This window comes from Emydura macquarii, unplaced genomic scaffold, assembly GCF_026122565.2.
Source record: "Emydura macquarii macquarii isolate MOO-44397 ecotype Brisbane River unplaced genomic scaffold, CSIRO-AGI_Emac_v2 contig_2372, whole genome shotgun sequence".
Classification (NCBI taxonomy): domain Eukaryota; kingdom Metazoa; phylum Chordata; order Testudines; family Chelidae; genus Emydura; species Emydura macquarii.
This window is the reverse complement of record NW_027132509.1, coordinates 1-10,931: the sequence shown is the minus strand read 5'-3', so window position 1 is coordinate 10,931 and position 10,931 is coordinate 1. Positions and strand designations below refer to the sequence as shown.

Here is a 10,931-nt window from a genome sequence, read left to right as displayed (position 1 = left end):
TATCATGACTGTCAAAACGAGAGCGTAGGCAAGGATCTCCTTATACCAAGCCAGGAGGAGTCACTGGTATCACAGAGCCACATTTTAGAAGATCACAGCCCTGCTCTGATAAAAGGGAGCAGCTGCTGCAATGTCAAGAGGTTGCAGGATGCAATGAGGCCTGATATCATGCTGCAGGGCACAATGTCCATGCAACCAGGCTGTGTCTGGCTACTGGTGATTATAGATGAGGTAGCAGCCGCTCTCTGCTGCGTGTGCTATGACTGTCCCTCACGCATACACGTCGCTCTTCCTGTTTTTTTGTGGAGACTGGCTGTGGAGATCACATGCTCAGGGGGCAAGTGAATACGAGTCCCCTGGATGGGTCCCACTGTCTTTTGACTCACCAGTATGGCCATAATGCAGCACTCCCACTACTTACGTAGCTATTGTGCCTGCCTGCAAAGCCAACTCAGTATTGGATCCTCTGTGACTATGTCTGCCCATATGGAGCAGGATTGTCAGACTCATTCAAAATTATGCTTTCAATAACATCCTTTCTCCTTTGCTTCTTCAGCCATAGCTGGCCCATGCCCTCTTGTCTCTGTTTGACCTCTCTCGACACTCAGACTCAGTCTGTCTGTTTTCAGGCACTGGGCAACGTGAGACTTATGCCAGTTTGAGGGAACACTAAATGAGCTCGAGTCTGCCCTCAGTTGTACCTGTGCAACTTCAGAGACTTTATTGGGGTCGTATGGGAGTGACTGAGACCAGGATTTATTTCAGTGTGTCCTCTGATTTGAGACAAACAACTCACCTCCTTAACAGGTAACAACCTCCCTGATCACTGTGCTAATGTATCATGTCCTTGTACCCCATATTCCATATGTTTGCATCGTTGAACATTGCGTTGAACATCTTCCACAGAGGGAGTGTGTCTTGTACATTTGGATAATGGCCAGCACCTTTTGGGTTCTCCACAGTGCAATGCTGATAAAACATTACACAACGATTGTTTCTAACAAGCGAGACAGTTATGCATTATCAACTTTTATTAATATTAACATACAGCGCTGACATTTTTGTATGTTATTAGCAAGATGTAAGAGTTTGCAGAACGTTCTCTCGCACAGTTTCGCTGCCACAGAAATTAAACCTGAGGAGAAAAATATATGTAAAAATGCTTTCAGTATGGCTAGATTTATTTATTTTTTGTAATTGTGCCAGTGACTTTGTAATAGAATAAGCCAGTCTAATTTGTTTTTTGACAAACCTATGATAGAATGTTTTTACATTGAAACAAGCAAATGCCGTGGGAGGCTAAACGTGAAATATTATTTCCTGCTAAAACAACAAGGGACTGTCTTCATCCTGATTGGTTGGCCTCTCTTTTTTGGATTCATTCCTTGGGTTTTATACCTTTCCTGTTGCATATGCATGCCACCAGCACTAGAGAGATGATAACTGCTTGGTGCACGTAAGGGCATGAATAAACAGAATAGCTGAGGGGGATGTTTATGTGAACAGTATCCCTCGGCATGTTGATCTGTTGAATGCAAAACCAGAACTGAACTTGTACGCTCTGCTGCACTGTAGTTCACTGGGCTGTGGACATTTTGGTTGGCTTGAGATTTCCCCCACCACATATCTATTTCTAGGGAATGGACTTTAGCTATGTGATTTTAATTATATCCAGGACCCATTTAATGTACCTCCCCCTTCAGAAGGGCAGAAAAGGTATTACCATTGCTGGTTAACTGATTGCATACATGCTGTTTTAAAAGAATTAATTTAACAAGCACCTTCCAATCAGTAACTGCCATGCAGTACACGGCTTTTCCAGTCTAAGGTCTTAAGGCCTGATCCAAAACCCACGGAAGTCAATGATAGTTGTTCAGTGGAGTTCAGTGGTTATGGATCAGGCCTTTAAAGCACAATTTATAACTATTAGATCTGTCTACGGGAACTGAAGACCTATTATCTTTATCTCTTAATCTTCCAGAGCCTGATCCAACATCCATTAAAAACAGTGGAGAGACTCCTGTTGACTTGAATGGACAGTGGCTCAGACCCCCTAATGTAAGTTTTAAACACCGATGGCCAATCTCTAGTATAAAACTTGCAGTACCCTGTAGACTGATGTCTGGAAACTTGAGCTGTGCTGATTACCTAAACCACAGTTAATCTAATCTTTCCTACCCAAAGCACAGAGGTTTACACAAAAACTTTGTTCTTGTTGAAGCAAAACACTGGTGTTTTTATAATTTTTCCTTGAAGATATGTAACAGAAATATTTAATGTACCAGTGAGTTACATCAATATCTTGTGGGAAAGGAAATTAAAAGTTTCCCTCTTTTTTTTTTTTTCCCCATGCTCTAAATAGCTATTCTTGTGCAAGCACTATTACCTCATATCTAAAGCTGAGCTTGTGTCCCCTAAATAATTTGAGATTTTCACAATAAGTATACATACACATTTCCATCTTCTCCAGCTTGTACTGTGACCTGTGATGCTCCAAATTTGGGTAGAGTTGGGTTTAGGACGTGGTTATTCCAAAGAAATTTAACTTTAGTAATTGTCCCAACATTATCTTCAACATCAATGAAGTGGGTATGTGTATCGCCTGATTTGAGGGTCCCCCTTCAAACAGAAAATGATATAAACAGGTGATGTCCAGTGAGGTTTAAATACTTACTAATACAATATAACTGTTTGAGTAGCTACAGTAGCATGTTGATAATGAACATGACCTTCAGCTTGTCAAACAGTAAGGGTCTTATTGTCCAGCTTACCTCAATGTAATGTAATTGTTCATGTAACATAAAAATGTGTAAATGAAATGTTCTTGTCCTCATGTGAAATCAATGTTCATTGGAATGTGTTAAACTGCTGATCAAAGGGATGTTTGCCTGCATGGTCAGATTTAGGGGCAGATGACCCATGAGACTGTCTGGGGTGTCGGGGTTGGAGGGGCGCCAGGGGACTGTCAGGGTGCGCTTTTTGTTGTTAGCGAACAAAATGGAAGATAGAATGTTTGAAGTAAAATCCTGCAGGTATTCTGTATGAGGATTCATTTTTCACTAGCCTCCTAGAATGTTCTGGACCTTTGTAGAATCCTGTGGAATCTTCCAGACTTTCTGAAAACTACATTTTAGTTATTCTTAAAATTAAAAAGTTTCTATAAGCTTAGAGGAAACTAATTTATTTTTTATTCGCTTATATATGGCATGAATAAATACAGCGTGAAAATGTATCGTCTTATATGACAGGGATAAATCATGCATGCAAATTGTGCATCAGTGGGCTAGAAATGCAATAAAAAATAAGGTATTCAAAAGCTGAACAAATGAGGGGATGGCACCGAAGACGCTCCTTGTTATGGATGCCATTTGGTCTAGGGCCGATCCTGTTTTCCTGGTTTGCCCATGCACTACAGTGCCTCACCTATATTAAAATATAGTGTCCCAGGGGACAGAGTTAAAACACAATGCCCCGAGGGTTGGCGGCAGCAAGGTTTCATGTGGTAGTGTAGGCAGGGTCTCAACCATGTTTAGCACATAGTTTAGACCTGTTTTATCTTTAGTTCAGTTGCAAAACACAGGCCTGGTGCCATATGTACTACAAAATGTCGGTGTGTAGAATCGAAGTCAGGAGACACCCACATTTGCAGTGAGTCTCTGACATGGTCGGCTTGGTAATGCAGGGAGAGCCTTAGGGCAGGGGGAGGCTCTAGCAAGAACAAAATTTTAAAAATCTACTCCTTAAACGCCAAGAAACTGCATGCATTGCTGCAAAATGTCAGGTGGAGAAGGCAAAGATACCCCAGTGACCTTTGGGATTGCAGGGGTAGTCTTTTCAGTGAATCACTTCTTCAACTGCTTTTAGTCTCCCATTAGAGACAATGGGCCAAATTCTGCTCTGACCTCGAGTGGCATAAATCCAGAGTAGTTCCATTTACAAAGAACTCATTAAAGAAGTGGGCTTTGAGAAGCGATTTAAAGAAGAAGAGGGAGATGACAAGGTGAACGGGATTAGGAAGGCAGTTCCAAGCACAGAGAACACATGGGAGTGGGCGTGGGGAAAGGATATAAAGAGAGACACAAATTGGCAAAGGATGTGTGTGGGTTGCCCATCAAGTAGAATGTACAGTACTTGGTAAGTACTTGGTACTAGAGCCATGCCTTTTGTTAGCATCCCCTGAGGTTCTAAATCCAATCTAGCTGAATATAATATATAATGAAAATGACTTAAACTGTCCCCCCATTAGATCTACTTCCTCTTGGGCTTTCCATGGCAGCATATTACTAACCAAACCAGATAAATAATAATCCAGCACTCACATATCAAATTGCAGCAGAAAATGCAATGCTTTGCAATGTATAGCTTTATTGAATGTGCATTTCAGCTGGGATTTTCAAAAGATCCTAAGGGAGCGAAGCACCTAGTTCCCACTGAATTTCAAGGGCATTTGAGCATCTTCAACTTCAACTTCAAAGGGAATTTAAGCTCTTTTAAAAAATGCAGCTTGCTTACCCTGAATCCTTTAGCAGCATACATTTAAATTTACATATAATTCATCCAAAAAATGTTAAAAGAGCATTGTTAATGTTGCAAAGTCAAGCACTCAAAAGTTAGGAAACACCAGAATTAAGGCTGCCTACACAACTTTAATTTGGCCTTTTTGTGTGTATGCATTATGATAGAGACTCAAATGACACAATTGCATACTATCTCTTTTAAATTACATGATCACATATTAACCATCTTCCTCTGTTCCTGCCCTGCCGCACCAACCTCTACCCCCTGGCTACTGCTCCCTCCCCCTTTGATTGCCAGCCTCCCCCCCACGCCCTGCACTCTGGCTCCAGCAACCTCCTCTCCCCATTAGTCTGGTTCTGAGTTCCGGTTCCTTGCACCTCCTCACATTTCTGCATGCAAACCAGGCTGTTTCTGCCTCCTCCTTGCTGCTGGGCATGGGGAAGCTTTGAGGATACAACAGAAACAGTGTCCCTATTCTAGGGTCCTGTGCCCGGTAGCCCGGTGGCCCCTGGCTGCCAAGAGCAACATTTGCAGGGAAAGTCTTGCTCAGCCCCTGCAACCATGTGATAGAGCATACTCAGTGGCTTTGTTGGGATGGTGCATGCAGTCTGGTTGCAGATAGCAGCTGTGAGGGGCTGGTGCATACTCCCTGCAGGGGAGAATTCAATACCAAACTCTAACAAGTCTCTACTAAGCATGTGCAAACTGAGATTTTTTTCAGAGGCTCATAACTTGGCCAAATGTGGGGTGAATTTTCAGGGAGATGGCAAAAGACAGGTTTTATGAAAGAAAGTGTCAGGCAATCTTAATTATAGGCAGAGCTGGTAGCACCACTTATAATAGCACCATAAATGGACACAACATTTTACAAACATGCAAAAGATAAAGGATCAGAATTATATTAGTGTAAATCCATAGTAACATGTTTTAATTCAGTTAAGTTACATGGTGTAACTGAGATGAGAATCCAGCCCCAGGTTCTTGTATCCTTACAGTTATCAAAGAAGTAGGGCTAAATTCTAACACTTCTTCTGGTATAAATCCAGAGTCAATACAGTTAATATGAATTTACACCACTGTATGTGAGAATTTGGCCTGTAGATTAAGAAGATGCATTAATGAAAAATAGATATATTTACAGTGACCAGATAGCAAGTGTAAAAAATCGGTAGGCGCCTATATAAGAAAAAACCCTGAATGTCCCTATAAAATTGAGACATCTGGTCACCCTAGATTAATTAAATATTCTAATAGCAGAGAAGCTCATTTTCCAATATAATACTGAACTTACTCAAAAATTTGATATTGCATAGTGTTTCCTCCGGTTCCATACAGGGCGATATTTACATATCCACTCACTTTACTCTTTCCAGAAAGTGCCACAGATACTTTATACCTCCATCCTACATAGCAGAAATTAAAGGAATTAGATTGTACTCATGTAAAAACAAATGCAACATGTCCAGTTTGATTTTCTAGCAGTACTTTATGTTTTAGGGCAAAACAAAGAAAAAACTTGACTGTCACTTCACTTTGAGCTCAAGATTAAATCCTGGTCTGAGTGGAATGACAAAAATAGACTAGACTAGACTAGACTAGAATAGAATGCTTTTATAGGAGAATACTAGGAGCCTGATTTTCCATGGCTTTGCACACTGTTCAGTTATATATAGAGCCATGCAAAATGACTGTAAACCCTAGCAAATCAGAATTCTCCTCTCACACTGGTAGTAGCGCTTTATTCCCAGTTTGCACAGTGTGAATGACTACACAAAGAACCAAGGCAGAGGAAATTCATGGACTTTATGTTCATTTGTGAAAAATAGTCCATAACATGACAGAAGGAACATATCGCATGGAATATTGACCAGGAAAGTATCTATTCACAACTTGGGGGTGTGGTAAGGAACAACACTGGAGTGAGAACTGGATCTTTTGATCCATAAGGAGGGCAAAGAGGACTTAAAGCATCCAAAGGCCAGAGGAGTAGTCCGTCTAGGGGGACTTTCTGTTGGTTTACAACTGGGAAAGGTGGCTATGCTGCCTCCTACTCCAGCTGCATCCCCTCCCCCAGCGTAAAGGGAAGGAGCTATGTTGGGGGCTTTCTGGTGTTGGCAAGACAGGGAGGGGAAGGGGCATGGTGGTACAGAGCTCTGCTACATTTGATCCTCAACCATGATAAGATCCTTCATCTGTTAAAACTAATGGGAAATATTTTAAATTACGTTGGCGCTTACAAGCGAGTGGGAGCAAGTAAAAAAGTAGGAACTTACGAGCAAAAGCCTTCTCACTGGCAGTATTCAGATAAAGTTTCTGGATCCCAGAGGTAACTCTGTCCTTAAACTTAATTGCATTGTGACCCATTTGGGGGCATCCATCTTTGGGACATGGGAAGCAGGTTCCCTAATCGAAATACATGTGCCCATTAATGAGGATCTAGCCCAAGACAACAGGAAAAAGGCATTTTGCCACAGCCACTCTAAAAATACAACTGTTTCTATAGCACTGCAGCAGCAAGTTGCAGACCCGCCCCATTCTCTCTCTTTCTCTTCCCCCACCAGGAAAAGCTCATGTGAATTCGTCTATTCCCTCCAATCCTCCGCACTGCCTGATTTTCAGAACCATCATCACAGACCATGACCAGACAGCAAGTAAGTGTAAAAAACCAGGACACTTTTTTTTTCCGGGGGAGGGGTACAGTTGCGTATATAAGACAAAGCCCCCTAATATGGGGTCCTGATAATATTGGGATGTCTGGTCACCCTAATCACTACTATCAAGCTGATGCCATGCAATCCTATAGCCCTGCTAGTAATATCCCTATGTGGCCATGAGTGGTGTAGAAAAATGGTGCTGAGCCATGTCTATGGGCCAACTTCAAAAAGCCAGTCAGCTTGAAATGAGCCTCCCTAGAGAGGGCAGGAGGAGGAAGGGCTCTGTCTGGCACCTCACTGATCTGGAGGCGTGAATGTCTCCTTTGTACTTCACACCAGTTTGTTGTTCACTGAGCGGAGGCGTCTTCATTCCTCTGAGTTCCCTGTCTTAAAATCAGTGCTTTAGAATGGGGGTATCAGATAGGGACTCTCATTCTCCCCGGCTCATCTAAAGAGGGTCTGTAAAGTGCTTTGAAGATGCAAAGGTTTATGTAAGGGCAAGGTATTATTGTTATTTACCCCTTGCGTGTGGAGCTCAGTTCTCTTCTAGTGGCAGCTGGGCCATAGATCTAGGTTGATGAGCCTTGGCTAACAGAGCTGGGTCATGGGTTATATGTGGAGCTATGGGACAGAAGAAAAGGCAGGGGATTTGGGCCACATCCCATCTGTATTTGTTCCCTGAAGCCATCAGGTCGTCAGGGGATTCACTGAACCGTACAGTAAATTATTTTAGTTTCCACCATTCTGAAAAAATTATATTTCATAATGCTAAAATGTGGGGGCTTTGCTAACTTCTTAGATGAGTACAGTAAATAATTACTGGGGCAGATTCTTCCCCGTGCCAGAGCCCCTCTGACACCGCGGGATGAGGGGTTGCAGGAGCAGCTCTAACTCCTGCGTAAGAGCTGCATAAGGTCTCTCAGATCAGTGTAGAACCAGGCACAGCTTTGCTCCACCATGCCCCGCCCCGGCTTCATTCCCCACTGCCGCCCCCCAGCACACCCCCTCCTTCCCCTTGTGCCTGCACTCACGCAGTGCAAAGTGGCCTGAACCACCTAGGCTCCGGTTCTATTGCATGCAGGTTCACAGACAGGAGCCGCTCTTTTTGTAACTGACCCTTTCCCTGGGATGTGAGAATGACTTACTGTCTCAAAAATATCATATGAAGCACAGGTGTATCCTAGAAAGCCATCGGGAGAGATGATGCTTTCGGAATAATATTTGTAACTTCGCAAATGATTACAAGCAACAAAGTCAATAGTTCCTGCGGAAAGAAGCGCCTATTAAATATCACACTACAAGGCGTTTGGTTTTTCTTTTCTATAAAATATTCAGCTTGGAATCATGGTATTGCACTAACCATGTCATTTGACTCATTCATAAATCCCACATTACATTGTCAGAAGTGCAGGCAGCACCTGAGTTGCAATTTGAGACTTTCAGAGTTAGTCTGTATACAGCAAAAACAACGAGAGTTCTGTAGCTGACGAAGTGGGTTGCAGCCCACGAAAGCTTATGCCTGCAGAAATTTGTTAGTCTTTAAAGTGCTACAGGACTCTCGTTTTTTTAGTTTGAGACTTATTTCGTCAGTGACTTTATTCCCGCTTTGTGAAGTGCACGAAGTACCGAATGTGTACAATGCAGATGAATAACAAACGTAGGGTCCACTTGTGTAATCCTTGTTCATGTTGGTGAACACTTACTCACACGAGTAGCTTCTGTTGTATGATTAATTGCATTAATGCTCACCAATATGAATAAAGGTCCTCTGTAGGAACAGCTCACCTTAGCATTATATAAAAGGAAACAAAATGCAGGGTGTTAAGTATTATGTCCTCCTTAACACTGAACTTCCTGGAATAATGCTGATTTATGCCACCTGAGGATCTGACCTGCTGATTATTAGGGAGGAAGGAGGGGCGTGTTATATTTTATATATGTTATTTTGTACTAAAATTCCTTAAATGTTCTGGGTTTAGGTTAAAAAAGAGGTAATGAAGAGCAAGGGTTTTTTGTGCATCATTATTAATAGCGAGCTTAATCCTGCAGTGCTTACACAGGCAAGGATTTGTGAGTAAAGATTGCAGAAACAGGCCAGTAATTGCAAAAAAAGAAATTGATAGACTCATACATTTTAAGGTGCTCATGTTGATGTAGGAAAAGAGAGGATATCTAGGAGAGAAATCAGGAAATTTTTCAGATTTTTATGTTTGATGAGCTGAAAGGGAAAATAAATTTCTGCCGTCGTTGGGGTGTTGTCCTTACAGTATGGCTTGATTTATCAAATGTGATTTCCCAAAGATGTAAAGGTTTGTGCCTGCAGAACCCTTGGCAGTTTTGGGCTCTTAGACTGCAAGTTTTTGGGGGGCTGGGTACGTGCTTTATTTATGTTCTGTCAAGCATAATGTAAATTTAGAGTACTATATACAGGTTTCTTAACAATAGCAGGGTGTATTCAGAGTGTACAAAATAAGGAACACATATGAATGTGGATGATCTCTCATACCACAAATCCTTCCAACTGCCTAATAATAGAAACAAAAATTACATTATTCCAGTGCAACCCACGTTGGTAACAGGTAACTACAGAATAGAAACACATTTAAACTTAGCTGCTATCGCTCACAAAACAATTGAAGCCAGAGATCCCATAGCAGAAATAGACACGAATGTTATTGTTCCACCCCAGCTGCCAGGTGACTTCATAAAAGAAACAAAGCTGAAGGCTGTTGTTCCAAAGCTAAACTTTCCAGCGCAGTTGGAGGAGGGTTTGTTTCTCTTAATAGATAACTGGCAGCAGTTTCGGATGAGAGAGAACAATGAATGACTGTTTGTTTCTATTGTGGAGTTATCTGGGAACAACAGTGCAAGGTGCACTGGAACAATCCCGCCAAAGATTGTTCCTGTTGTTTGGCAGCGTGATGGACTAGTTACAGTAAACAAGTTAATCTCGCTCTGATACATCCAAAGCTGGAGAGTTTGAAGAGTGGTTCAGCCCAGGTCCTGGAAAGAACATGGCTGGTGGGATCTGGGTCTTTGCAGACCCATGGAGCCCAAACACATGTGGAAAGGGAGCAGGAGCTATGGCTGTTTCTCCTCGCCCATTAACCTTGTACAGATACCCACAGCTTGACAGTGCAGGCTTTCCAGATGGTTGGAGGTGAAGCCTCCAAACCTCAGTCAACCCCAAAGCAAAGCCCTCATGCTGCTCATTCTTTAATCCCTCTACCAGAACTGTACATTTGGACCATACTAACAGTTTCACAGTTATATCTGACTGTTATTGTTGGCCTACATAAAGAAAATAATAAAAAATAGTTGAACTAAGAAGTCGGCTGCTATGTTAGGTCAAATACATTTTGATGTTGACCCTCAACAGAAGTCATCATCGGCTTAATATATTTACCTTCCCAGATTCCATCAATGTCAACAATCTGTGAAACAGGATTCTTCTTACATCCTGGCATGTACATTCCTCCATTTGGATAAAAATCAAGATGTCCTATAGCCTGGTTGATTCCAAAACCTGCAAAATTTGTAACAGGGATAAGCAAATTTTAATTTACATACAATCATGTATTTCCGAGCAGCAGCTGTACATAATAGGGCTATAGATTGTAAGCTCTTTGGAGCAAGGACTGTTTTTTTTTTCTGTGTTTGTACAGCCCCTAGCACAATAGGGCTATATTCTGTGACTGGGACTTCTATCACAGGTGCTATCACAGTACAAATTAATAATAATAATGCTGCAGCTGAAAA

At 41.9% G+C, this 10,931-nt stretch overlaps 1 protein-coding gene across 1 annotated transcript; it reads right to left on the bottom strand.

Annotated features, from left to right (window-relative positions):
• Window positions 1–1,071: 1,071 nt before the first annotated feature.
• Window positions 1,072–10,888, bottom strand: LOC137161798 (inactive pancreatic lipase-related protein 1-like; the record flags this gene model as incomplete). Its single annotated transcript, XM_067561283.1, has 7 exons — window positions 1,072–1,135; window positions 2,452–2,619; window positions 5,810–5,921; window positions 6,792–6,921; window positions 8,318–8,436; window positions 10,579–10,710; window positions 10,844–10,888. Coding segments are annotated over 7 exons (770 nt in total), but the record flags the coding sequence as incomplete, so codon positions are not given.
• Window positions 10,889–10,931: the final 43 nt, after the last annotated feature.